The 25,712-nt window shown below is 47.7% G+C and overlaps 7 protein-coding genes and 1 non-coding gene across 8 annotated transcripts; 4 read left to right on the top strand and 4 right to left on the bottom strand.

Annotated features, from left to right (window-relative positions):
• The first annotated feature begins 18 nt into the window (after positions 1 to 18).
• On the top strand, positions 19 to 5,263 carry SPPG_00067 (uncharacterized protein). The gene is made up of 20 exons (XM_016748402.1): positions 19 to 232; positions 368 to 1,087; positions 1,149 to 1,303; positions 1,363 to 1,500; positions 1,558 to 1,789; positions 1,852 to 1,973; positions 2,040 to 2,250; positions 2,310 to 2,758; positions 2,813 to 3,075; positions 3,138 to 3,168; positions 3,229 to 3,300; positions 3,360 to 3,570; positions 3,636 to 3,720; positions 3,787 to 3,871; positions 3,936 to 3,962; positions 4,015 to 4,108; positions 4,171 to 4,309; positions 4,371 to 4,523; positions 4,609 to 4,776; positions 4,847 to 5,263. The coding sequence occupies exons 1-20, from the start codon at positions 79 to 81 to the stop codon at positions 4,962 to 4,964; spliced, it is 3,627 nt and encodes a 1,208-aa protein (XP_016612375.1). The 5' UTR covers positions 19 to 78; the 3' UTR covers positions 4,965 to 5,263.
• Positions 4,781 to 9,378, bottom strand: SPPG_00068 (uncharacterized protein). Its single transcript, XM_016748403.1, has 14 exons — positions 9,338 to 9,378; positions 9,014 to 9,110; positions 7,014 to 8,911; positions 6,890 to 6,958; positions 6,665 to 6,832; positions 6,588 to 6,608; positions 6,368 to 6,523; positions 6,258 to 6,309; positions 5,899 to 6,188; positions 5,789 to 5,833; positions 5,675 to 5,722; positions 5,502 to 5,606; positions 5,295 to 5,443; positions 4,781 to 5,230 (listed from the first exon to the last, which is right to left on the bottom strand). The coding sequence occupies exons 3-14, from the start codon at positions 8,589 to 8,591 to the stop codon at positions 5,167 to 5,169; spliced, it is 2,745 nt and encodes a 914-aa protein (XP_016612376.1). The 5' UTR covers positions 8,592 to 8,911; positions 9,014 to 9,110; positions 9,338 to 9,378; the 3' UTR covers positions 4,781 to 5,166.
• Positions 9,379 to 9,533: 155 nt separating this feature from the next.
• SPPG_00069 (uncharacterized protein) lies at positions 9,534 to 14,688 on the top strand (the record flags this gene model as incomplete). The annotated part of the gene is made up of 15 exons (XM_016748404.1): positions 9,534 to 9,623; positions 9,688 to 9,972; positions 10,042 to 10,173; positions 10,231 to 10,302; positions 10,363 to 10,470; positions 10,534 to 10,725; positions 10,787 to 10,944; positions 11,001 to 11,172; positions 11,231 to 11,516; positions 11,582 to 11,675; positions 11,741 to 11,835; positions 11,904 to 12,091; positions 12,158 to 12,877; positions 12,938 to 14,318; positions 14,381 to 14,688. 15 exons carry the CDS (start codon positions 9,534 to 9,536, stop codon positions 14,686 to 14,688), a joined length of 4,281 nt encoding a protein of 1,426 aa, XP_016612377.1.
• Positions 14,689 to 14,802: 114 nt separating this feature from the next.
• Positions 14,803 to 16,342, top strand: SPPG_00070 (phosphopantothenate--cysteine ligase CAB2). Its single transcript, XM_016748405.1, has 5 exons — positions 14,803 to 15,176; positions 15,238 to 15,463; positions 15,541 to 15,593; positions 15,658 to 15,819; positions 15,898 to 16,342. The coding sequence occupies exons 1-5, from the start codon at positions 14,979 to 14,981 to the stop codon at positions 16,264 to 16,266; spliced, it is 1,008 nt and encodes a 335-aa protein (XP_016612378.1). The 5' UTR covers positions 14,803 to 14,978; the 3' UTR covers positions 16,267 to 16,342.
• SPPG_00071 (signal peptidase I) lies at positions 16,120 to 17,079 on the bottom strand. The gene is made up of 4 exons (XM_016748406.1): positions 16,981 to 17,079; positions 16,812 to 16,921; positions 16,484 to 16,750; positions 16,120 to 16,410 (listed from the first exon to the last, which is right to left on the bottom strand). The coding sequence occupies exons 1-4, from the start codon at positions 17,020 to 17,022 to the stop codon at positions 16,299 to 16,301; spliced, it is 531 nt and encodes a 176-aa protein (XP_016612379.1). The 5' UTR covers positions 17,023 to 17,079; the 3' UTR covers positions 16,120 to 16,298.
• Positions 17,080 to 17,231: 152 nt separating this feature from the next.
• On the top strand, positions 17,232 to 22,956 carry SPPG_00072 (uncharacterized protein). Its single transcript, XM_016748407.1, has 13 exons — positions 17,232 to 17,880; positions 17,951 to 18,331; positions 18,443 to 18,968; positions 19,023 to 19,109; positions 19,201 to 19,792; positions 19,863 to 19,945; positions 20,010 to 20,292; positions 20,360 to 20,517; positions 20,586 to 21,311; positions 21,379 to 21,496; positions 21,563 to 21,735; positions 21,806 to 21,961; positions 22,027 to 22,956. Exons 1-13 carry the CDS (start codon positions 17,657 to 17,659, stop codon positions 22,615 to 22,617), a joined length of 4,098 nt encoding a protein of 1,365 aa, XP_016612380.1. The 5' UTR covers positions 17,232 to 17,656; the 3' UTR covers positions 22,618 to 22,956.
• A 94-nt stretch (positions 22,957 to 23,050) lies between these two features.
• SPPG_10001 lies at positions 23,051 to 23,123 on the bottom strand. The gene has a single exon. It is a non-coding gene; the product is annotated as a tRNA-Lys (tRNA).
• Positions 23,124 to 23,223: 100 nt separating this feature from the next.
• Positions 23,224 to 25,477, bottom strand: SPPG_00073 (hydroxymethylglutaryl-CoA synthase). Its single transcript, XM_016748408.1, has 4 exons — positions 24,969 to 25,477; positions 24,744 to 24,870; positions 23,821 to 24,680; positions 23,224 to 23,756 (listed from the first exon to the last, which is right to left on the bottom strand). Exons 1-4 carry the CDS (start codon positions 25,041 to 25,043, stop codon positions 23,358 to 23,360), a joined length of 1,461 nt encoding a protein of 486 aa, XP_016612381.1. The 5' UTR covers positions 25,044 to 25,477; the 3' UTR covers positions 23,224 to 23,357.
• Positions 25,478 to 25,712: the final 235 nt, after the last annotated feature.

Here is a 25,712-nt window from a genome sequence, read left to right on the forward strand (position 1 = left end):
TAAATGAGTCTGGACAATTGAGTTTGGTTTATCCCACCAGGCTGTCCGAATCCTAGCTTTTTAGCTCGTTTGGACGAAATGCCATTGAACGAGCAGAATACCCCCCGCAAGAGGGAAGACATGAGTAGACAGAGCAAGACCCCTAGGTCGCAACAGACGACCTTGACTTCATTTTTCGGTGTTCCCAAACGCGAGGTTGGGACTCCTACTCCTCGACGAGGAGTTGCTGAAGGTAGTGTTGTAGTTCATGCGGTAGTGCACATGGGTGAAGCAGACATGTATGGAAGGGGTTGCTCGCTGTCTCTGGAACCATCAATGCGTCTTCCGTCTTCTTTCCATAAGCTTTCTAATGCGTCATGTCATATAGTCCGCGAACATTCGAGTCCCGTGGGACGGTCAAGTCCCTCAATATGCCCTTCTCCCACGCCACACAACAAAGATACTGTCCAACGAGGACAACTCCTCTCTCCAACCCTACCAAAGTCGTCCTTGAGTACACCACCTGCCACCGTTCTATCTTCTCCATCCAACCGGGCCCCCGGCCGGGTCTCGACTGGCAATAGCATAATAAATGATACGGCACAGAACGACGACCCGGATGATGAAGATGTAGTCATTGGGTTTCGAAGAAGGCTGAGAAAGCGAAGTAGCGCTGTGTATATTGAGTCAGATGAAGAGGACACTGAAAATGTTGCCCATAATGGAGCGCGAGCTTCGGGAAAGAGACTTAAACTCGGGGACAGCGATGATGAGGGAGACACATGGAAACCGCTCGAAGAGAAAAAAGATGCAACCGATTCGGAAGACGGTATGGAAGTTGACGACGTAGATGATGAAGAAGGTGTCACTCCAATGAAGCAGGCCAAAACGCCCAAGACACCCAAAACACCCGCGCGTGTGAACAATGCTATACCACAAGCACGCAGTGCTTCTTCAGCGAAATTGAAGGATTTTTCCATGACACCCAGCTCAGTCAAGAAAGGCTCAAGTTTTCTAAGTCCGTTGAACTCTGAGAAGAAGAAAGCGCGGGCCGAAACGTTTAAGCAAAAGAACGAGGATCGCTATTCGTGGTTGTTGGATATAAGAGGTGTGCTTCCAAGTACATTGTTCATCCATATGGGGAACCTCACTTATACCTCTCTGAACAGATCATGAAGGCCGCCGTCCTGATGATGAGAACTACGACCCTCGGACTTTATTGATACCAGATGCTGCTTGGAAGTCATTCACACCATTTGAAAAGCAGTTTTGGGAAATCAAGTCAACGCACTGGGATACAGTGGTATTCTTTAAGAAGGGCAAAGTGGGTTGATTTATTACTGCCATGTATTTTGCGTGCTTCTGAACCGTTTGGAAACAAAGTTTTATGAGCTGTACGAAAAAGACGCTGATATTGGACATCAGCATTTTGACCTGAAATTGACGGATCGGGTCAATATGCGAATGGTTGGCGTGCCTGAGAGCTCATTTGATCACTGGGCCGCCCAATTCCTGGCCAAGGTAGTGTCCTGCCTTCATTTTTCTGAGGCCTCGCAAACACAAGCTCAACCACTTTAGGGCTACAAAGTAGCTAAAGTCGATCAGATGGAGACCGCCGTAGGAAAAGCCATGCGTGACCGCGAGAAAACGACCAAAACGCAAGATGATAAAATCATTAGGCGGGAATTGAAATGCATTTTGACCACTGGCACGCTGGTTGACGCTGGTCTGTTGACGAATGACATGGGGACGTATTGCATGAGTATCAAAGAGAGATTGGATGCGGATCATCTTCCACCCTCTTTTGGTGGTATGTCCATGGCTTGCTTTGCTCAGCTTTTATCCTCTTCCTCACGGGTCGCTGTCTCATAGTGGCGTTTGTTGATACTGCGACATCGGAATTCTCTCTCTGTTCGTTCGATGACGATGTTGAGAGAACCAGATTAGAAACCCTCATCATGCAGCTCAAGCCAAAAGAAGTCATTTTGGAGAAGGTAACTGCAATGATGCCATCCCTGCTCCGGCAACCGTCTTCAACTGAGACTTCCCACTCATTCTAGGGTGCCTTCAGTAAAGCGTCCGCTCGGATTTTGAAGAACAATTTGCGTGAACTTCAAATTAATATGCTTGTGCCGGATAAAGAATTTTGGGCACATGAGACCGTTTTGGATGAGATCCGCGGTGGAAAATACTTTGCCGGAGGGGAGGGCGAAAGTGACGGAGAGCAGTCCTGGCCTGCTGCTCTGAAGGAAGCTCAACCCCTTGCTCTAGGTCAGTAATCGTGAGGTCATGTATTTCCTTAAACTTACTAAATCATCACGTTTCTTCAGAGGCCCTCGGTGGCCTTCTGTCGTATCTTCGATCCTTGATGATCGACAAAGAGCTGGTCTCAGCTAGAAATTTTCACACATACGATCCAATCCGGCATGTTGGAAGTCTCATTCTCGATGGACAGACCCTAATCAATCTCGAGATTTTCGAAAACACATCCGACGGTACGGACGCGGGGTCCTTACACAAACTGCTCAATCATTGTGACACACCCTTCGGAAAGCGTCTCTTTAAACGTTGGTTGTGCCACCCACTTCGCTCTATTCCTGAAATCAATGATCGGTTGAACGCTATAGACGATCTGAATAGCATTTACGGGCAACAGGAAAAACTGCAAATGTCACTCCGCAAGTTGCCGGACCTGGAGCGAGTTATCTCCCGAATCCATGCGGGCACGGTTCGGGTGCGGGAATTTTTGGCTGCCTTGAGCGCTTTCAGATCAATTGGGGTAGGTGCGAATTGTGCATTGACAAATGATAAACCTGACACATTACCTCACCAGGATTTGATGGAAGAGATGAAACCCTTCATCGACGAATTCACATCAGTTAGACTAAAGCGCATATTTGAATCGGGCATGCCCGACAAGCTCATTGAAAGTCTGGACTACTTCATGAAGGCCTTTGATCATGTCACTGCAGCGGCAGCGGAGAGGATAGAATTGCACCGAGGGTACGATGCGGTGTTCGATAAGGCTTGTGAAGCTATCGAAGGGATTGAGGAAGAATTGGAGGTTCATCGACAGGAGTGTGAGAAGAAATTGAAGTACGCATCTGGAGTCGGTGCTCTTGATGGAAACGATGTTGGCTGATTTTCCGCATCTGCAGATGTAAGATCAAATACAAGGACATGGGCAAGGTGAGAATTGGTCGGCATGTTTTCTTCATGATTTCGCGACCTTGACGAATCCCCGTATAGGAACTCTTTACGATGGAAGTACCAAAGAACACCAAAGTCCCTCGCGATTGGCACATCAAATCAAACACCGCGGTAGGTACCCATGAAGAAGAACAACCCTCTTAAACTGCAAATGTTAAATCTTTATCCAGTCTGTGAGCAGATATTGGGATCCTACCGTAGAGAACCTGGTTAGAGATTTTCTAGAAGCTCGCGAAGTAAAAGAGGAAGCCCTCCGAAATATCAAGACCAGATTATGTGCGAAATTTGATTCTCATTATATGGATTGGTTGGCGGTTGTAAAGAGCATTGCAGAGTTGGATTGTTTGATGAGTCTTGCGACGTGCCAGAGGAGTATTGGTGGTAAGTGGTGGTCTGGTACGTCAAGTAATGTTCCTAGATCATCTCATGACGGAAAATCTCCACAGAACCTAGATGTCGCCCAGAGTTTGTAGAGTCTGAAACAAGTATATTGGAGATTGATGAGATGAGACATCCTTGCATCACTCATGGGTAAATGCATGATATTGTTGCCATTGGAGAGCTGTGTTTGCTCTGTCTGACCTTGTGGTTGTGTAGAGCGGTCAGTGACTTTATACCCAATGATCTACACTTTGGTGGAGGTGATAAATCGAATATGGTCTTGCTGACTGGCCCGAATATGGTGGGTTCAGTGTGGTACGTTTACTCCATCAGGAATCAGCTAATGGAATATGTTCTCGTGGTAGGGCGGGAAATCTACGCTACTTCGCCAGGTATATCAGGATCATAAGAGGACTGAAGTCATTACTCACATATGTCCCGCAGACTTGCATTGCTGTCATAATGGCCCAAATGGGATGCTACGTCCCTGCACGGCGCTGCCGTATGACGATTTTTGATAGGATCTTTACACGATTGGGTAAGGATGCCAATGTAAGATTTGATGGTTGAAGGGTGGGGGTTGAAAAATTGCACATTTAGGGGCAAACGACAATATTCTTGCCGGTCAGTCGACATTCATGGTTGAACTTGCGGAAACGTGCAAGATCATGCGGGAAGCTACACCGCGATCCCTCGTTATTCTGGATGAGCTCGGCCGAGGAACATCAACTTTTGATGGGTTAGCAAACATTGGTCTACTGGCGTTCGCTATATTCATTGGCTGACCCTTTGTCATGTAGTTATGCTATTGCGTATGCGGTCTTGCATCATTTGATCACACATGTCCGCTGCCTCGGGCTGTTTAGCACTCATTACCGTATGCTTACCACCGAGTTTGCTGATAACTCGTTAATAACGATGAAGTACATGAGTTTCCTTACCGATGAGGAAAAGTGAGCTTCAAATTCAGTGCTTTGTCTTATTTTCTGTCGCAAGGATGTGCCGAATGCTGATTCTGTTTTTATTTTCTTATGAAAGGCGCGAAGTCACCTTTTTATACAAATTGACAGACGGAAGCTGTCCGAAGAGTTATGGGATGAACGTCGCGAGCATGGCTGGTGTGCCCATTGAAATTGTTGAGAAGGCCGATAAGATTGCGGCCAGTTTTCAGGATAGCAAGGAGGCGTTAGGGGAAAATGCGATGGAGTAAGTTTTCAGGCAGTGGTCGGTGTTTTCAAATCATTTATTTCTGACTCGCAAACGCTTGCGTCTGTAGGAGACCTGAATATAGGCTCACACGATTAGCAAACTTTGCCGAACTAATGGCTGCAACGAAAGAGCCCAAAAATTCCTTTGAGCTCGTAAAAACGATCTGGAGAGGACTCCGTGCTTGAGATCCGGAGGTGCATATAGACCTTGTCCTCGACGAATGCGTCTGTTTATTGGGAACGATTGGGAATGTTTGGGAATTTCGATGGCGGCCCCAAGGGGATGTTTTGCGCCTTCTATTACTAAGGAGTAGATGATGGGTTATCCAAATTGTATAATTTAGACTTCATGCTCCAATTGTAATCATTGGATGTTTAGAGCTTTTTTTCACAACGTCCCGATAACATCCCATCGAATAATTCGTGCATCGTCCGTAACTGCCATCAATATCCTGAAAAACAGATACGCCTGGTAAAAATAAAATGCAATGTGAAATTATATATGACCACACCCACGTCTCATCCCGCGCAAAAGCCAAAGCCCTGATCTGAACGGGCTTCTTTGGGCCTCCAATTACAACACGCATCCGACCAGTTGGGTCATCTTTTTTTGCAATATCGTCGATTTTATCCGCGACGCTCAGTTGAAGCAGGTAGGGTATGTCCTGTTGGGTTCATTGTCAGCTTCAGGTGAATAGCATGATAGTGTTGGCAGTGTTGTACCCATATGTAAATCTCTCCCATCATGTTTCCGACAGCTAGATACCGGCCTGATGGACTTAGGGTTGCGCGGACAAACCATAGGGAATGGTCATCTTGCTCTGGATACTAAAGCAGAACAGATGTGAGGTTCATTTCTATGTGGTACAACTGGCCCAGCTTGTCACACGACTTACTTCAAATTGATGACAGTAGAAGATGTCTTGGCTGATGACCCTCTTGGCCTTCAATACATACAAGACTCGTCAATTCATAATTTGAAGGACTCTAGAACGTAGCATGCTACTCACTGTGTTAGACAATTTGGTCCTCCGTTCGATTTCTGGCTGAAACATCTACCATGCTGAACACTGAGCACATAGCCATAACAAGACCAGATCAGAACAGCAGACAATCCTACCCTGATGCAGCTTTCCGTTGATTTGGCCAGACACAGATCCCCCCACCACTGAACCCAGTCCACGTAACCATGCCATACGTATGGAGATGACATGATGGGTATTTTTTCAAATGCCAACGAAGCAGGCTGCTTGTCTTTCCTATCGGATGACGAAGATTTCCATGAAGAACGTCTGGTACGATTTATTCGGCCTCGGTAGTATGCGGCAGGAGGGAGGGAAGATGGCTGCCCTTGGTAAGAGTAGGCTATTGCAGAGCGGATTGAGCGTGTATCGGTGTTCCAGAGGCGCACTAATTCAAGTGAAGTTAGAGGCAGTCCGTATGGCTGGCAGTGGCTGCTGAACCGACACTCGACTGTACCTGTTCCGTCCTTTTCACCGACCAGAAGTTTCTTCCCAGTGTGATGCCAAGCCTAAGTGCTGCCTCAACACTATGTGTATCCGTGAAATAAACACATAGTTTAATCATACCAATGAGAGTAATCCCATCCTTTGAAATTCAGTTGCGGTCATGAATATCGCAATCACATGACCCGTTTTGCCATTCCAGAGTCGAGCAGATAAATCACAAGAAGCAGTTGCGAATAGGAGCGGATCTTTGGGATGCGTCTTGATGTCATTGACATGCTAGACGCAAAATAATCAATGCGTGCTCGTTTGAACGACGGGACGGAACCGCACAACCACTTACAGACCCATGCGAATGTAGATGCTATTACAGCGAATTAGAACATTGACGCTCAAGCCGGCCAACTCAGTCGTCCTAACCTTATACTCTCCACTATCCGCATCAAAGACCATCAAAAAGCCATCAGATCCACCAGCAGCAATATGACACTTGGCTTCCTTCTCATCATATAGCCAATCACAACAAAACACGTCAGGAGGTTCGTGGACAAGATCAATACCAGCATATACTAGTGGATTCAGCGGCATCTAGTCAAGATATTATGAGGAGCTTGCGCTATTCACTTTATTGGCTACTGAAATTACCTGTTTGCTTAAATCCCACTTGCGTTTCATCTTCGTCTGTTTACCCGGTATTGACGTCCATATGGATACCTAAAGTAGATCATCATTTTCTGCCCATGAACCAACCGGAATTCCTGGATCTCACCTGGCCACAGCCAACGACAGCAAATTCAACTCCTGTAAATAGGTTCGCTCGCACATCGTAGAGCTTGTCATTCACTGGCTGTCTTTTCGTGGATGTGGGCTTTTGGAACCTGCGTACTGGAACTTGATGGACTTGAGCCCGCCCGAATAAAGGAAGAGGCTGGTAGCCGACGTCAACGTCGTCTTCTTCGTCCTTGTCCGAAGAGGATGCGGGGCAAGGTGTGCTTTCAATGTTAGCATCGTCTAGTGTACCGTCAGAGTAGGTCGCTACATTCGCCGAAGTGGTCCGGGGACGTTTGATTGCGATCTGCGGATCACTGTCCTCGATACGCCGGGCGCGTTTTCTATATCTCTTTAATCTTCGTTCTAACAGACTCTCATCATCAGATTCGTCAGCTGCCGAAAGCCGATCTGATTCCGCTTTCAGCCACATCTCGGAGAGGTTCCCCGGGTGGTATCTAGGGGGGTATCTTTGGTCGGGCGATCTGGCTTTCGGCAGTGACATACGTGATTTTGACCTCGTTGCTGAGGATTTACCTTGGAAGCTTCTGTCAGAGACGGCAACCTTTTCCTTTTTTAAGAAGTCAGAGATTGATGAGAGACCCTCCGGGACACTGTCGGGGAAACCAATCTTCACCGGAATTGCACCAGCTAGCAACCCGTCGCCATTTGTTATAGTACGGGAAGTAACGTTTTCAGGCCTGACGCCATCAAAGGAAATATTAAGTCGTGTGTCCACATTAGAGCCTCCTGTCGTAGGGGATACGGCGAGTCCAGTAGCAGTACTAACGGGAAAAGCAGAGCCGCGAGAGGATTCAACGACCACTGTTGACTGAAAATTTGATGAATCCAGCGAAAACGATCCATTTATGTGGGATATCGATATTGATTCTGTGGCGGTCGAGGCGTCGCTATGACATGGATCATCCCCAGCAGCACTCTTTGTTGCTAATTTGGCCGGTTCTCTTTGTTTGCGCTTCTGTCCGGTTGTATATCGACATGGCGCGTTCGGCTCTGTACATTGCTTCGTCAAATCAATGAGATCATGGTCAAGAATACGTTCTGCTATCACTTGAGGATGGGTCTTATGCTTCTTTCGAAGCCGTTTACGGTGGCGCCTCCCTTCTTGAACCAGATTCACAATACATGCTTTGACATTGTGTTGTCTCCTCCCTTTTCTGTTTTTCGATCTGAGCTTCCCTTCATCGTCCGATTCTGATGTTATGAGTACGACTTCCGTCAAGCGATCATTTGTGGAGTTCTGAACAACGACATGATCCGAATCCACTAAGTCAATGACAGTCTCTTGACCAGCAGGAGTTACGGGGCTTCCCTTGTTTGAGCTGCTGATGTCGTTACTGCCCAGTTGTGGTGTTTCAGGGGTAAGCTCGGACACTGTTGGCAGAGTCGACATGTCCTGCATCGTTAACTGATCCGCGACTTCCACTACACCATTGATATGACTGACAGCTTGACTGACGCCTTCCATTCCATTTTCTAAGCTGTATGGCTGAAAGTCATCTGGAGCACGCTGGTCTGCGACCATAATTACATTCTGGTCGACATGATCATCAACCATCACGCCCCCGGGTAGTGTGGAATTTTGGTGGGGTGTCCCAAAATGCCTGCCCAAACCTCCGTGGATAAAATTTTGAAGTTCTATTCCCGAAATCCGAAATGACCAACGATATGTCAATGTGCGCTGGAATGCCGTTTCAGGTATTCAGGTATCGTGGTCAGCGGATGCGGCTCATGCGGCTTCAATATTATTGAGACCGAGCTTTTCGCCAGTATAATAGTCGTTTCAGGGACAGATGGCAAGGGCCCTTGTGCACGCTGGACTGATATCGGTCAAGAAAAATTACTGCTGTGCGGGGAACTCTGACGGGAATGCTGAATCTGTTGTACAATGCGTCGGGTTGGAAATGATATAGTCAGTGGAAATTCTTTCGAAGATGCCAGGGAAGCATTTTGAGGCAGCAGTGAGCACGGCTTCATTACCCATTTGGTGTTTAAGTTTGAGCTGACGAATCTGGCGATCTAAAGATTCCGTTTCGTATTCAAGCAAGGGATTTTTAACATATGTCCAAAAACATATCTGCACCAAAACGGACGAGGGAAAACTTTCAGTCATTGAGTGTAAGAAGAAGTTTCGACTGAGATCTTCCAATGATTCATTTGCCAGCAAAGGAGGTCATTGCAGTTTCCGGATTGTCTCATCCAAGGTTCAACCCATGTCAGACATCCGTGTAATTATCCTTCGCTATGCGTTTGTGTGTTCCTCGATATTTCTATCTATGCATGTATTGTGTGCAGGATACATACCTCTTTTGCGTTCGGCTTCCTTCCCAATAGTGCAAAATCGTCGTCCCCCAGGTCTCAACACTCTCCAGATCGAACTCCCAGCGTAAGCGCATCAGGTGAATCTAGTCAGGTGATCTGATCATGTCAGCCAATTGAAGCATGTCCGAAATGCAATACGCTCAAGAGCGATCGCGGTCGGCTTGACATCTTCCTCGTCATGTTCGCCAAGCGGGCAAACTCTTCGCAGGGGGCCTGGCCGAAACCTGGCAGGAAGAGAGGGCGACAAAAGGACGCGGAGGGTCAGTCAGTGAGTATTGATAATGTTAACCGCAATCATGATTCTTGCCCATTAACTTTGCCTGGTCACGCAGCTTCAACTTGAGCGCGTATTGGGTTTAAGTGTAACCCGACCCTCTGCATTGACTCTCAATCAAAACTTGGATACCCCGGTCCTTGCGTATCCCGCAGGCGGCATAGTGGTTCTTTACAATTACAAACGTAACCGACAGGTTGGGTTTTTGACTCCCAATGCGACCTTCGACGCGGAGAGAGGGGCTGGATCGACAGGAGGAAGACGAGCTTCGCTGGCGGCAGGTGGCAAAGCAGTATCTTGTGTGGCGTATTCGCAGGATGGTGAATATTTGGCGGTTGGAGAGGTAGGTGGGTAAAGCCATGCATTGTCTGTCAGTAATATCCAGCGGAAGTTTTGAGTTTGTTCTCCTCAGGCAGGGCATCAACCGAAGGTGCTAATATGGAAGGGGTCTACTCTGGTTTCGGAGTTGGTGGGCCATTTGTATGGAGTCTTAGCAGTGGCCTTTTGCCCAGACTGCAAGTATCTTGTCTCAGTTGGATATCAGGTAATATTGGCAGAGGTTGTTCAGGCCCATAAGCAAAGACTCATTGGTTGTATCTAGCACGATGGATTGCTCTACGTCTGGAACTGGCGAACAGGGCAACGACTTGCATATGCTAAACTCGACGCAAAGGTGATTCTCGTCGCTGATCAGCCTCCGTGGTCGCTGTGTGGTTCTAAATGTGCTGTGCAGATACATTCTCTGGCATTCTCTCCCAAAGGAGATTTTTTTGTCACTGTAGGAGTGCAGCATGTTACGTTTTGGCCGATGGACGCAGATAAACTCGTGCAAAATGCGAAGGTGCGCCCGTGAACTAAATCCACCAGGCGACCACGATAAACTACTAAGTATAGTTCCTTTCAGGCTGCAAAGCCCGTGAATATTGTTCTTGAAGGAACCTCGGGCCAGTTTACTAGCCATAAGAATTGCGTGTTTATGGACGTAGCGTGTTCAACTGCAAGTGACGGCAAGACAACCACGTATTCCATTACTGATGATGGCACATTAGTGTGTTTCAGTCACGACAGAGAATTGGTGAAGTGGGTTGAGTTGAAGGTACAACGACAGGTGCAGGAAATCGCATCGTCGAGTCATTAACCTGCCAGCATTACACAAGGTGCCAGGGCGTTCAGTCAATGTGTCTGCAAAGTATATTGCGTGTGGATGCGCTGATGGAGTAATTCGCCTTTTTGAGACATTTACGATGCAGTATATTGTGACTCTTCCAAAAACACATCCGATTGATGTCCATCCCCATACAAGGGGTAGTCCGACGTGAGTCTTTGATAAAGCCCCGAGCATCATTTCATCGTTCTTATTCTCTGAACAAGATCCTCGTCGCTATACCCTGATGTCGAAGCGATTGCCATTGATGCACACAGCGAAAAACTTGCTTGTATCTTCAATGACCATTCATTGTTGATCTGGAATATCAAGGACCCAAAGCATCCGAAGACATATAGGAGCTTTCTTTGGCATAGCGATGCAATATGGGGAGTTGAGGTAATAAAGTTGCAAGTTTCGGAGGCATTGGGAAATTTACTGATTACCATTATAATAGATGGTTCCAACAATTGCAGATGATTACCCATCAGTAGACTCAGAGTCACCTCCTTCCGGACTCCCTCCGAACACATTCGTGACCTATTCGTCAGACGGAACAGTGCGATTCTGGAATCTGGACGGTACCAGCAGCGCCCATAGCGTCTCACCAACCGGCTCTGAAACAAGCAATGGCCTGACTGTTTCTGATTACTTCCGTCAAAATGATTACTCCCGGGAGCTTTTACGAATTTTGTATGTTGATAGAGCTGGAATTCTCAAGCTCAAAACTCATACTGATGGCGGTGAGAGTTTTCGGACTATATTTGAGGCTAGACGATGTGGCTCGGATTGACATGAGTTACTACAGAACCGTCAGCGGCGGAGAAGACTGGTGTACGAGCTTTGCGTGTAACACCTGATGGGCAGTTTTTAGCATCTGGAGATCGTTTGGGGAACGTAAGGTACCTTTGTACCTGCCTGACACCCGCATATGAGCTGAGCTACAACTAAAACAATTATTGCTTAGAGTACATGAGCTTGTAACTTTTCAGCAGTTGAAGTTTTTGGAGGCGCACGAAGCTGAAGTCCTTTCGATTGATTTTTCCGATGACCCACATGCGGGTATGATTATGCTATTTGGACAGAGACGCGCACGGAGCTATTGGCTAAGTCGGTATCATCGAACATAGATTCTTTCCTGATGGCTACAGCAAGCCGCGATCGGTTGATACATGTTTTTGATGGGGCCCGCGATTTTGAGCTGGTACAAACGCTAGATGATCATACATCCTCTATCACCTCAGTCCGCTTCTGCGATAATGGCCGCCGTTTAATGAGCTGCGGGGCAGACAGGTCCTTGATATTTCGCGTGACAGACGTACGTAGTTGGGTGCTGCTCGCCTTCCTTATCCTTGGCGATTGATGTTATGATTGTTCACAACAGACCGGTAATGGATTTCAAAGTTATCATAAAGCCCTTAGTCGATCCACAATATATGACCTCGACATCGATGCAACGTCAAAGTATCTAGCGACAGTATCTCAAGATCGGCGGATTAATGTCTACTCAGTCAATACTGGCAAATCCGTCCGTTCTTACCGCCCCGAATTTGATGATACAAGCGCAGACAGCGGTTTTACTAAGCTTTCGCTCGATCAGTCGGGTGCCTATGCAGCTACCTCTGCCTCTGACAAAACGATACGCATTTTCGACTTTTACTCCGGAGACTGTCTTGGCAGAGTTGCAAGTGGACATTCGGAACTGGTCACCGGTGTCAAGTTTACCCTCGATTGCAAACATCTTATCTCTACGGGTGCAGATGGGTGCATCTTTGTGTGGAAGCTGTCCAAGAGGATTACCCAGCAGATGCAGAAACGCCTGGGCAAAAAGTTCGGTAGCGGCAATGGAGCGACCCGCAGCAACAGTTTTACCCAGAGCCAAGTTTCCGCTCCTGAAACAGACCAGCCTTCTTTCCAGAGCGGAGAGTTAGGAGATACCAGTTCTATTAGAAGTAGTGGGGACGCATTGCCCTCCAATGAGCCAGCTAGCCTTCCATTTCTCTTCAGTGAGTTGGGGTTGCCGGCCTGGGCCAGAACAACCCGAAATCGCGAGCTTGAAGCCGATCAGGGGCGGTTTGTTGCTCCAAAAGGTCGTTGGGCACAGGTAGGATCTTCTTTCCTGTCGTTCCTCGTTAGGTCTTTATATGAACCTACTTTTTTACAGAGAGTGGGCCAAGAAGGTGTCATGCTGTTCTCGGAACTCAGTGAAAGCGCACCCCCGGTGGCGAGAATGGATGATGTTTTTGATCGGCGCTACACATTCGAGCAAGATCGAATCCCTAATACACCGCGGAGAGAGGAAGGAGCGTCTGTTACAAAAATCACTGACGGCCTAGCAGGGCCAAGTGACCAAATCATTAGACACGGTGTAACCACCAACGACATGGTCGTCCAAGACCTTGACTCAATGGCACTTACCTCAAGTCACATCTCTGACGATGACGTTGACGAACCAACAGAGATGGATATTGAGGATGACGAGGAGTTTGACGAAGATCATATAGTATTCCTTCCATCTGAAGACAAAGAGGACACTCTATATATTGTAATGGCTCAGGATGCGAAAGAACAAAGCCACGATGCCTCAGAGACTGCGCCTGTAGATGAAAGTAGGAAGTCACAGACACCGGAACAATCGCCAGATCTATCTAATACACTAGTCGAGCCCGACAAGATTTCGCGGACCCCCAAAACTGGGAAAGAGGAGGAGGACGACGAGGGTGAAGGCGGGTCTGGGAGCAAAGAATTTGGTGATATGACGTTTGAGGAATATATCGGACAGTCCGTAGCTCTCTCTGCTGGTTTAGATATTCGGCAGAGCTTGTCGGCCAAGCACTTGGCATTGCGAAATCATGAGACCACTTCTCACGCGGAGAATCAGTCCTTGAAGGCACAACCTAGCGCGGAGGAAGAAAAGGGCCCGATGCCCATAAGTACCGTTTCAGAAACGAGGACATCATCGGGCGATGAGGGTACAGAAGCAGCGTCGACTACGTCTTTGAGACAAAGGAAGGAAGCGACAGCTCAGGAGGTGGCGAAAGTTCGTCAGAAACTGGCAGCAATGGGCATTATTTGGCGAAGTGCAGAGAATCTAGCTTTGACAGAATTACCTTCAGAATCCGCTGCCGAAACACCGGCAGTCCAGAATGCAATCGAAAATCCCGAATTAGTTCACGCTATAAGCCACGATGCGGAACGCGCCGACGATCAACAAAATCCTGCCCAAATGGAGGAAAGGCCGTATACTCCTCATGAGACCGCCCCGGAACTAGTGCGTAGTCCATATCGGTCTCGATCTATGAGCCCGATACGGTCAGCCGTCAATCGCGACGTCATAGTCAATGCCATCGCGCACCCAGTTCCAGCTCCGCATGATGAGGCACGTACCCCAGCAGGTTCACAAGAAGGTGCAAACCAAACAATGGAGGAGCAGGAGGATGAGGAGGAGAAGGAGGAGGACGAGCTTGATGGTGGAGCCGCAGTTCCAGATAATGTCGTCGAGATGACCGACCCGGCCACTGACGCGATGGATCAAATACCTAAAGGTATGTGAAAATATACGACGCCTATTCACGGCTTATTATTGTGCTAACAGATACCTATACAGCTGAAGGGGCAGACCTCGAGTCAATCTCTGTAGACGAATTGAAACTTTTCCGATCATTAGCTGATCGTTCAGCGCAAGCCCTGGTAAAGCTCGCCACTCGTAAACCCTCCTCGGACGAGGAAAGAATCGCGAACGAAATACGATCATCTCTAAATTACGTGTATGAGGCTACGGCCACTGCCTTGGAAAAGAGTGACCCTCCGCCGGAAGCGCTCTTTAAGGATGGAAAAATGATTCACCTTTTGGAGAAGTATTCGGAGATTTTGGTCGACATGGTACAGAAGAAGCTGCAGGACGGCCAGAGTTAGAAGATTGGCAGTTTATTTTATCTATTTGTATTTCATGTACTGTGTAAATTGTTCATATCTCACAACCCTACCACCTGATCATCGAGGGCGTGTCTAAACATGCCGATAGCTCACGTAGGATAGCCATCCCTACCGCTGTCGTTATCCGGAAGACAGCTGAAAAGTATCGCAGAATGCGCACGTAGCGGGAGTTGAACCCACCATGAATAATCGCCTCTGTGGCACAGCACCGAACTCAAAGCACTTTCGCAGGACGACAGATGCCCATCGTCGACACCTGGAAGTAGATCATGACAACCGCAGCTACGACCCCCGCCATCTCGTTCACCCACATTGATCCCAGCGGACCCGTTCCCGCTCCAGCTATAGGATGGGAGGAGTACTTTCGTACAACTCCCCCACCTGACTTCCTCGAACCTGCGGGCAAGCGCGTAGAGGAATTTGTCGCCTTGCACGCCAAGGCTGGGAGAAGAGTTGTGCTGGTGACGGTAAGAGCCGGAAATACTACTGTCTGCCATCTTGCTATTAGCTATTTACATAAGTGTATAGTCGGGTGGGACCACTGTTCCCCTTGAGCAAAATACCGTCCGATTCATTGACAACTTTAGTGCCGGGACCCGCGGAGCAACGTCCGCTGAATACTTTATCGAGGCCGGCTATGCTGTGATTTTTATGCACAGACAGTTCAGCTTGCAGCCATATTCCAGACATTATTCGCATTCACGGAATTGTTTCTTGGATTACATGCAAGAAGACGGTCATGGCGGATTGATTGGTATGTGTTTGTATTGGCTTGCGGGATGTCAAAAGACTATGATACGGAGCGATTCCGGACTGGATTCTTGATCACAGTCGACAGGAAATATAGCGACCACATGCGGGAGGTGTTATTGAAGTATCAACGGGTATTGTCCTGCCAACACTTCATGAAAATCTTCAATCTAGAAACTGAACTCTTGGTTTGACCAGGCGAAGCGCGAACACCTTCTCATCATGGAAACATTTGTGACTGTTCAAGACTATCTCTTTCTTCTTCGCCGCTTCACGACTGCCATGTCGATTCTCCGGGAGAATGCGATGTATTACTTGGCTGCCGCAGTCAGCGATTTCTTCATTCCGCAAAGTAAAATGGTGCGCTACCTTGCACGTTGCTTACACACTTGGCCTTGCAGTACATTAAGTGTCATATTTGTTTATTTGTCTATATAGGCTCAGCATAAAATCCAGTCGGCCGAAGGCGCATTGGTGTTGCAGCTGGACCAAGTCCCTAAGATTATCTCCCCTCTCGTCGATACTTGGGCCGCTAAAGGGTTCATCGTTTCTTTCAAACTTGAGACGGACCCTGATCTTCTTATTCAGAAATCACGGCGCTCGTTGGAGCGGTACAAACACCAACTTGTCATTGGTAACATATTAACTACGAGGAAGAAGGTGGTCACCTTCGTGACCACAAAAGAAGAAACAAAGCTGGAATTAACGGACGAGGAGCTGAGAAATGGAGTGGAGATTGAGGAGAGGATAATACCAGAGCTTATTAGGAGGCACGACAAATGGATCATACAGACGAAATCCCAATAGATTGTAGACTTAATGGGTCCATCATTATGTCTTTATTCATCCCGCGTTAAAAGAACAAACAGTGCCAGGACCACCAGCAGGACAACCTTCAATTGTGGGTAATCATTCAGTAGTATCGTCACCATTCCTACATATGGCAAAAACCTACACCATGGCCAGTGCGAGATAGGATAAGTGCATTGCGCAAGTCACCCAAGTCAGATGACAGATCACATACCCTTTGACCCTCCCCACAACGTCTTCTTTTTTAATCCACATCTGTCCCGGATTGTATAGTCCTCTGTCATCCACTTGATTGTTATCGCCTTTTGTTAAAAGATACTGAGTATTGTTCTTCGTGGTATGCAACTCGATCACACGATGCACAATGGGAACGGCTTTCCCACGAAGTTTGAAGACGCATATATCGCCTATTGTTATTGGGGCGCTCGGTTGTGTAAGAAAAAGAAGGTCGCCACGGGCAAACGCCGGTTCCATGCTTTCACTAACACACAAGGATTGTCAGTAGCAAGAGAGCATACTGCATACGATAACAAATGTCGTACCTAAGGACCACGACAATAGGGGATTCGCTATTGGTCACAACCGATAGTCCCTTCCAGATCATTAACGCTGAAGATACAATCAGGCACACATTCAGCGCTTGCTGGGCGAGCTACAGCCTAGGTTTAGTTCAACTTGCTGAATCTTTTCATATTCCTAAATGCAACAAACCTGCCGAAAGGACATTCGCGTTAGGCTTTTCAAGGCGTCCATGTTGGGCTACAAAGGCCGAGCGACAGAGGCAATGGGCCGCATCTACGACACTAGCATATCGACACTTGGACGGGGGACTGAGGGCCGTGACTGTGCTGACAATCACATTGTGGTTGGCATATCAACAGTACATAACCAGCCAAATGCATTCCAATGAATGATTCATCATATCCCGTCGTTCCCCATTGTCTTCCACTTCTTGGTAAAGCAACCATTTCCCCCTCCCCGCGGAACGTCCTCCAAGCGCTGACACCAGACAAAAGTCCACAGCTTCCGGTTGAAGGTTTCGTCAGCTGTAGATAACTGAAGCTGAGAGGGACAAGGACACGTTCATTGTTGGATTCTCCACCTTGGGCTTGTCTCTGTGTCTTAAGTGATCTTCAGAAAAAAACCGCAGCCTGCACGCACCCGACGGCGTTTTCGTGCACAGTTCCACATTATATTCTCGTATAAAGCTGCCCATCTTCTCACAACTTGGAGCGAATAGCGAGAAGTGCCTTTTGCGCTCCAGCAAACATTCAGTCTTTCACCGCCTACAGGCCTAGCAGAGAACGCGGTGCTGTCTACGAAGCAGGATACCTATCCGGGAGAGCACACTGGACGCTTTCCCGTCGGTGTTTCGAAGCATACAGTAATGAGTAACCCAGGGGATCACCACTGGGGACAGCAACACGCGACAGCAGCGTTGCCGATGCCACCTACAGGCCCGCCCCAACCGCCGCAAGTACTACCGCCGCAGCAGTCACAGCAACAACCGCTATCGGCTAGCCAGCTTCCACCAACTTTACCGCCGATTCAACAGGCGGATTTGGGACCACAGGCTGGTCAGATGTCTGCTCCGCATTATCCATATGGAGGGTAAGCCTTTAGTGTATCTCGCGCTTGCAATGATCTGAACGGTTAGTAACCAGATAGTTTATTTTTTTAGACCCGCTCTTTCCTCTAGTCAGGTACCACCAATGCCTTATAATCACGGGGCACCTCCACTTCCTGCCGTTGAGTCGTTGTCCCAGGCGCACCATGTGCGACCAAGTCATCACTCCACTCCGCAGGATGTAGTCGTCACTCAGTCAGCCGGTCCACCGCCGGCACCTGCACCGCCAATGCAGATGACGTCTGTGTCCGGACACACGCTGCCGGCGGACTTGACATCAGCCGAGTCTCATGTACTGGGTGCTTCTCAGTCGTACCGTCCTTTGAATGTAAAGGATGCTCTATCGTATCTCGACCAGGTTAAAATTCGCTTCAGCGATCAACCGGAGGTTTATAATCGATTTCTAGATATCATGAAGGACTTCAAATCTCAAAGGTTAGTTTCGTTTCAACCCTGCAAACCACACGGCCGCGTCCACAGTGCCGACTCGGTGCGATGGATCTGCCTCACCGAAAGCGAATCCCTAACTCTTCCCGTCACTCCCAGCTTGGATACGCCAGGTGTCATTGATCGTGTCTCTACCCTCTTTCGTGAGCATCCAGAGCTTATCAGCGGTTTCAACACATTCTTGCCGCCTGGATACAAGATAGAGCCGGGCCCTAATGGAGACGTGAAAGTGACCACTCCTCGAGATGCGCCACCTTATCATAGTTCTTCTGCTGGTGGTTTGCAGTCGCTCGGTGACAGTGCAACGTCCGTTTCGAATGGGACAGCTAGCACCAGTAACACTAGTCAACTACCTAGTTACTTTGGATCGTCTACGGGAAGTTATGGCAGCAGTGCCATGGCCAATCTCCCCATTTCCCAATTAGCTCAACATGCGGCATCTCCGTCTGTTGCTGCTCAGGGCTACAACGCTGCCATCGCGAGCGCATCGAATATTATTAGTTCGATGCAATCTCATGGTGCTTCCGCTCTGCAGCAGTCGTCATCCAAAGGCGGCGAGCAAGGGGCCAACCGCCGTGCTCCTGTGGAGTTCAATCATGCAATTAACTACGTCAATAAGATTAAGGTACGGGTAGTACTGCCTCCGTGTGCTGATTTATATTGACTCTCGCTTTTGCAGAATCGCTTTTCTACGGAACCTGAAACATACAAACAGTTTTTGGAGATCCTGCAAACATATCAAAAGGAACAAAAGCCAATTCAAGAGGTACATGCATTTGTGATATTAAGCGGTTCACGCTGATTACTCTTCTATGATGGGAAAAACTTGTTCTCACATATTTACTACTTTGATTAAGGTCTATGCTCAAGTGCAAGTGTTGTTCAAAGGTGCTCCGGATCTGCTAGACGAATTCAAGCAGTTTCTTCCCGACAATAGCAATAATCAAGGTCAAAACGGTCTGGCGGCGTTTGGTCGTAGTGGTGGCATGCCTGTTTTGAGCACAATGCCGAACGGGATGGCAGTTACGCAAGTTCAATCGTCAAGCTCTCAGCGCCTACAGTCCCAACCTGCAGCGGCGGGAGCTAAACAGAAGCAACACAAACGCCCAGCTCCGTCTACGACACCAACGGGCGGTGGTTCCTTGTCCAGCAATGCAGCCACGATCCCTTCGGGTCAGATACCTGTTCCTCCACCAAAGAAAAAAGCTAAAATGGCTCGGTCAGAAAAACCAGGCACACTGGAAGAGCTGGAGTTCTTTGATAAATGCAAAAAAGTCATCAACAACAAAACGACGTACAATGAATTTCTGAAGATCCTAAACCTATTCAGTCAGGAAATTATTGAGGCCAAAGTTCTTGTTGAACGGGTTGAACCTTTCCTTTCCAAAGCTCCAGATCTCTTTGAATGGTTTAAGAGATTTGTGAAGTATGAAGACGATGAAGTCATTTGTAAGTGGCTTCATTCGGAGATATTAACAGGCACGTATGAGCTGGACGGATATCTTATTGTCTGTCGTAGATAATATTCCTGCGGAGCGCCCAGAGATCAATGTGAATAGCTTGCGCCGTCTTGGACACAGTTACAGGCAACTTCCGTCTGAGGTATTGATTTTATAACTCCTCGCTCTTCCTTAACCTTGCATACTCATGTAACCGGGCATTCTAGATTCCCCGACCAAAATGCTCTGGTCGTGACGCCCTCTGCAAAGAGGTACTTAACGACGAGTGGATTTCCCATCCTGTCTATGTGTCGGAAACTGGTTTTGTGAGTCACAAAAAGACACAATTCGAGGAAGCACTCCACAAGTGCGAAGAAGAGCGATATGAATTTGACATGAACATTGAGTCGAATCTGCACACAATTGCGCTATTGGAACCCATTGCCAAGAAAATCCAGAACATGAGCGCCGAGGAGAGGAACCGACTGAGGTATCCTGAGGGACTTGGAGGTACGTCCTTGTTGTTTTCAATCAGTCAGGTAGGCCTTCGCTAAATATGTGCGTTTTTCTCTTGAAGGGACTTCCAAAACTATATACCAAAGAGTCATAAAAAAGATATATGATAAAGAACGTGGAGCCGAGATCATTGAGGCGCTTCACAACAATCCAGCTGTCGCGGTGCCCGTTGTGTTGAAGCGCTTGAAACAAAAGGACGAAGAATGGAAACGGGCTCAGGTAACACAGCGTGATATCTGCAGGTTGATGCGATACCGGTGCTCATCAGCGTTATTGGCCACAAATAGCGTGAATGGAACAAAGTCTGGCGTGAGATTGATTCTAAAAACTATTATAAAGCTTTGGATCATCAAGGCATTCACTTCAAAGCTGCTGACAAAAAGAACATGTCCCACAAATCGCTCATTTCGGAAGTGGAAATGCTCGCTCGGGAGCAGCGCGAGAAAAGATCGACTCTGCCCAGCAGATACCAATTCGATTTCACATTCAAAGACCGGAAAATTTTCCATGACATTCGTCGGCTCCTGCGCTTACAGACCGAGGTCGGATTATCGCTGAACGATTCAGAGGCACGCAAGATGAAAAACTTTTTGCGAGTATTCGTCGACAGATTCTTTGACGTCGGTCATTCCCCTGTGGAACAAGAGGTTGACAGCGAGGACGAGGAAGAAGATGTGGATATGGATACGGAGGACGACTCGCCTCTTGGGAGCAATTCGCGAAGCAAGCAGCGGTCCAGCAGCTTGCGTCGAAATGTCCTTACACGCAAGTCCAACGGCCGTGATACAGGTGAGGACACCGATGAAGATGGCGATATCGAGTCAGTAGGCAGCGAAGGAGGACGTGGTCAGGAGGACACTCCTGGGGCAAGTGGAGATGAGGGCGCAGATATGATGGATATGGATGGAGTCAACGTGGCAAAAGACCGCGATGACGGTTTCAGTGAAGCGAAGAGAGCCACGTACGTGTTTTACTCGAATAACGCTTTCTACGTGTTTGTGCGGTTGTATCAGGTAAGACAGGCAATCGAGAAACTTGGCGCTCGACGGGTAACGATACTCACATGAACACTTGTACCAGACGTTGTACTCCAGGCTAGTGAGAATGAAAGAATTGTCTCAGGAACTCTCTCAGAACCCGCCAAAAGCCGATCGGAAAAGTCCGGTTGCCACGGAATTGGGCTTGCAGAAGGAAGCAAGTGAGTTCTTGCATCCGACAAACCTTATCTGCACATCTTCTCATATATAGCCCTTTCTCTATACAGTTGCAGCCTATGCGAACCTCGATCGTTATACTGAGCTCCTTCAGTCATGTTTCCATTTCCTTCAAAGCGATTTAGAGGCATCCGAGTTTGAGGACAAGGCGCGGAACATGTTTGGAACATCTGCTTATTTGATTTTCACTGTTGATAAGCTCTGTCAAGCCATTACCAAGCAGGTTCGTCTCCACATGGGTTAATGGTGACTTCAGCGCGATATAAATCATGAAACGAAAATTACTCCCGTAGATGCTTGCCATTGTGTCGGATCAGAAAAATATGGAACTTGTCAGCCTCTACTACAAGGATAGATCCAAAGTTGGTACCAGCGCGCGTCAGGAAGCAATGTACAGAATCAACTCGGAGTCCTTGATTCAGGACGACAACATTTATCGAATGGAATATGTGAGTCGTCTTTCAACTTGCCAAAGAGTCAAAATTTTAATGCCTAAAACGTGTTCCTCTTGCAGTTCATTGGTGAAAAGGTCCTAACCATTCAGCTCCTCGGAAAGGACGATCATATTTCAGACGACTCGATCAGCCATGAAGACAAATGGTCACTCTACGTAGACCACTTTGTCCAACTTCACTCCACGGAGGGTCTCCGATCTAATCGTCGTGAACCTTTCCTTAAACGTAACCTCCCTACCCAAGTTCCTGATACCCCACCCACAAATATCGAAACCCGCTCCGGACTTGAAATGAAAATCTGCGTGAATACGTACAAGGTCTTTTTTGTAGACCATACCGAGGATTATTTCTCAAGGAGACGCTCAGGTGGAGCAGAGATTTCAAGGACGGAAGCCGATGGCCAACGAAAAAGATTTCAAAAGTTCCGATCATGGCTTGACGGTCCTTTGGGATGGAAACGTGGCCTGAACGCAGAGGACATTAAAGGGGCGGAAAAGGACTTTACAGATTGGCTCACTGGGAGCGGTGAAAAGATGTTGACGAGTCAAAAGGTTGCTGGTGACAACCACGACTTTTCGCTCTGGGACGGCGTACCTAGAAGTGAAACAGGAATGATGGAAGGGATTATGAAAGAGGGAGAGATTGTATGAGATCAGTCTTTTAAAAACATCAAGTGCTCGATTTTGGATGTGCGATGATTCTCTAGCTCTCATTCTTTGGCCTATTGAACATGGCAAGAATGATGTGTCCCTATGAGACAACTCTACGCCATATATTTTGGGTATATAGACGGTCCATCGGTGGTGTTTGAAAAGGGGGAGTATGCTGCCCAATTTCGATTTGGGGAGGTAAAATGGGGTATGCAAAATTGGGTACCTTTTGTTACGACTCTGTCGTTTCTCTAGTCCCTTCAGTATTTTGCTTGTTTTAGGAGAAAATTGTACGAAGAGTTTTTCTTTATAATGTTTATGTCGTTGATGAATGCCTGCGTTGAGTACTACAGTTTACAATTTGCGAGAAGAGCAAGGCTTGCATAGGCGAGTGAATACCACAAAGAAGGAAAAAAAACCAGCCAGAAAGATAAGCCCGATGCGGGGGTCGAACCCGCAACCTTGAGGTTAAGAGCCTCACGCTCTGCCGATTGAGCTAACCGGGCATATAGCCACATGGACAATGACAGGCCCTACCTGGCATTATAAACAAAGCAAAAATGCGAACAACGACTCCACCAGCGATGAAGAATTACACATACCACATCTGGTGTTTTCCACATTATAGTATTAGATAAGTTCTGTCAGTAAGACAGGCACGCCAGATAACAAATCAATAGTTTACAAGAGCACTACCCTATCCCGACATATCAACGCAGTCACAGTATAAATATCCAATCTCAAGCCTTCACACCATTGACCCCATTCACACTGTGGACACCATTCACACCATTTGTACCATTGACGCCATTGAGAACGCTTCGGACGGGACCCTTGGCGGCGACCCTCTCGTAAGTTCTCCTAAACTTTTCGTCGACCCGCTTGAGGTAATAGGTACCAGGGAAAAAGTTGCGCTCGTCTACAGGTGAGACTGGGTCGTAGTCCTTGACATTATGTGTTTGTTCGCGAAGGTTCATGATTGCGTCGAATTCTGCTGGTGGGATTTCAGTGCGGTCGGCGAGGCGGGATGACAAGTTGAGGATTTTGGCGATTGGAGATGTGTCGCCTCGAACGGTGAGGGAGAACATGGATGCTGCCAAACCAGAGCCGTAGGAGAAGAGTGTGATGCGCTTGTTTTGCTGAAAAGAACAACAGTGTCTGAGTTGGAAACCTATGGAACGAGAGCCAGATGTGCATACTTACCAGTTGACTCGATGGGGTCTCGGAAAGGAGGGAGGCCAGACCGCAGTAAACAGATGCGCAGTAACTGTTACCAAGGTTCTTTGCCACCAACAGAGACGGTAGGGTCTTTGTCTTGAAGGCATCTTTTGTGTATTCCATAAATGCCTTCTCTACCTCTCGGTTGGTATAAGTATTTTCACGCTTCAAGTCCTTGAACTGAGCAAAAGCAGCGAAACGTTCGTCATCGGGATTCCGCAAAAAGTCGTTGAACCCAAGACGACCAACAGATTTTGCCACCAATTTTGCATAAGGACAGTGGAAGACAAAGTAGTCAACGCTGTCCATTGTCGGATTCTCGACGCCTTCTTGTCGCGACAGTTTGTCAAGGTAGCGGTTGTATGTCACGTCGACAGCTTTGATGTAGCAGGAGTTGCTGAGAGGACCATCCACCTCGGGGTATTCAGAGTGCAGGTCTGGCTTGTAAAAGTCGTAGACATGCTCCATGTGAGTGGCACGGACGCCAGCATCAAACACAAGTGGTGCGTCGGCACCGATCAGTAGGGCAACGGCACCAGCTCCGCCGGTAGGTCGTGCCGCTCCGCTCTTATATACAGCAATGTCTGCAGCAACAACCAGAGCATAGCGTCCGTCCCATGCGGATGACTCGATCCAGTTGACAGAGTTGAAGACAGCATTTGTACCTCCGTAACAGGCATTTGTCGTGTCAATGCCTTCAATGTCCGTATTACCAGAATCGGCAAAGAGCTGCATAAGAACCGATTTAACGGACTTTGACTTGTCAATGATCGTCTCTGTACCGACTTCGAGGCGACCAATGTCATTGTATGCAATTCCGTACTTTTCCAAGAGCGACTTTACGACTGCAGATGGTACAAATTGGTCAGCAATATGAGGGTTGAGTGAAAGGATAAAGTCAGCCGTACCCGTTAAGCATATCGAGTTGATATCCTCCCGGTCGTCGCAAATTCCCATCTTTGATTGGCCGAGACCGATAGTGTACTTTCCTTGCGAAACACCATCGTGCTTTTCCAACTCTACTTGGTCTACGTACTGTGGGAAAGGATGGTCAGCCCGAATAGTCTGCACAAGACTGGTTCACCAGAGTCTTGTCCCAATTCTACCATTCCCCACCATTCGCCAATGCGTACCTTTCTTGGAAAATAAATGTCTACAGCGTGAATTCCCACATTCTGGGCTCTTGTCGGCGGCATTCCACTTAGCATGTTGTAAAAGTAGTGTATAGAGTTGGACAGTATTGGAGCGAGGTGCGGAATGCGTCTATAGGTTAAGTGTGGTACCGAGGGTCTAGTTGAAATATGCGTGCGTGACTTTATATGGACGTTGGCTGCAAGTAAAAAGGGGGGAGGGGATACAACGAGGGGCTAGGCTTTATGGAGGCAAGAGTTCCGTTCTCCCGCAACCTGTGCATACGTTCCAAAAAGTGTTGTTTTTGCAAAGGGTTTGTGAACGCACGATGCAAGTCGATCGAATCCTTTTTTGGATTATCTCCGTTAAGGCACTGCTTATCCCACAATGGCGCAAACGACAAGGTGGCGAGGAAAGGAGACGGAATCCCCTCGGTGGTTCTTGTCCCAAAAACAACGTTCGTCCAGCAGCAAGGCCAGCAAAAGCTCAAAAAAAAGTGGGATGATCGTCGTCGTCGTTCCATTTCATCGATGACTCATTCGCGTCTCGCCCTTCAACTCAGTCCCGCGGGCCCTTTTTGACATCTCCTTCTGCTGCTACTAGCTGCTATTGCTAATGCTATCGCATTGTGTGTTGCTCGTAAATATGCATGTTTATTCATAACTTTTGCAAAGCACATCTTCCAAAGCAATAATAAATGCATCTTTAACGATGCGATGCGTTTGTCAAAACGACATGAGACCATG

Source organism: Spizellomyces punctatus, assembly GCF_000182565.1.
Source record: "Spizellomyces punctatus DAOM BR117 chromosome Unknown supercont1.1, whole genome shotgun sequence".
Lineage (NCBI taxonomy): Eukaryota > Fungi > Chytridiomycota > Chytridiomycetes > Spizellomycetales > Spizellomycetaceae > Spizellomyces > Spizellomyces punctatus.

Coding starts and splice junctions, on each gene's coding strand:
- SPPG_00067 (XM_016748402.1), top strand. CDS start 79: ATGCCATTGAACGAGCAGAATACCCCCCGCAAGAGGGAAGACATGAGT. Junction 2,251..2,309: donor AGCTCAACCCCTTGCTCTAG/GTCAGTAATCGT, acceptor ACGTTTCTTCAG/AGGCCCTCGGTGGCCTTCTG. Junction 3,076..3,137: donor GAGTGTGAGAAGAAATTGAA/GTACGCATCTGG, acceptor CCGCATCTGCAG/ATGTAAGATCAAATACAAGG.
- SPPG_00068 (XM_016748403.1), bottom strand. CDS start 8,591: ATGGTTGATGATCATGTCGACCAGAATGTAATTATGGTCGCAGACCAG. Junction 6,189..6,257: donor CGGTGAAAAGGACGGAACAG/GTACAGTCGAGT, acceptor CACTTGAATTAG/TGCGCCTCTGGAACACCGAT. Junction 5,834..5,898: donor CAACGGAAAGCTGCATCAGG/GTAGGATTGTCT, acceptor TCAGCATGGTAG/ATGTTTCAGCCAGAAATCGA.
- SPPG_00070 (XM_016748405.1), top strand. CDS start 14,979: ATGACAACCGCAGCTACGACCCCCGCCATCTCGTTCACCCACATTGAT. Junction 15,177..15,237: donor GAAGAGTTGTGCTGGTGACG/GTAAGAGCCGGA, acceptor ATAAGTGTATAG/TCGGGTGGGACCACTGTTCC. Junction 15,464..15,540: donor CGGTCATGGCGGATTGATTG/GTATGTGTTTGT, acceptor TCTTGATCACAG/TCGACAGGAAATATAGCGAC.
- SPPG_00071 (XM_016748406.1), bottom strand. CDS start 17,022: ATGGACGCCTTGAAAAGCCTAACGCGAATGTCCTTTCGGCAG. Junction 16,922..16,980: donor CGCGAATGTCCTTTCGGCAG/GTTTGTTGCATT, acceptor CCTAGGCTGTAG/CTCGCCCAGCAAGCGCTGAA. Junction 16,411..16,483: donor GTTGTGGGGAGGGTCAAAGG/GTATGTGATCTG, acceptor GCCATGGTGTAG/GTTTTTGCCATATGTAGGAA.
- SPPG_00072 (XM_016748407.1), top strand. CDS start 17,657: ATGAGTAACCCAGGGGATCACCACTGGGGACAGCAACACGCGACAGCA. Junction 18,969..19,022: donor ACTACGTCAATAAGATTAAG/GTACGGGTAGTA, acceptor TCGCTTTTGCAG/AATCGCTTTTCTACGGAACC. Junction 19,946..20,009: donor ACAGGCAACTTCCGTCTGAG/GTATTGATTTTA, acceptor CGGGCATTCTAG/ATTCCCCGACCAAAATGCTC.
- SPPG_00073 (XM_016748408.1), bottom strand. CDS start 25,043: ATGCTAAGTGGAATGCCGCCGACAAGAGCCCAGAATGTGGGAATTCAC. Junction 24,681..24,743: donor CAACTCGATATGCTTAACGG/GTACGGCTGACT, acceptor TACCATCTGCAG/TCGTAAAGTCGCTCTTGGAA. Junction 23,757..23,820: donor AGACCCCATCGAGTCAACTG/GTAAGTATGCAC, acceptor TGTTCTTTTCAG/CAAAACAAGCGCATCACACT.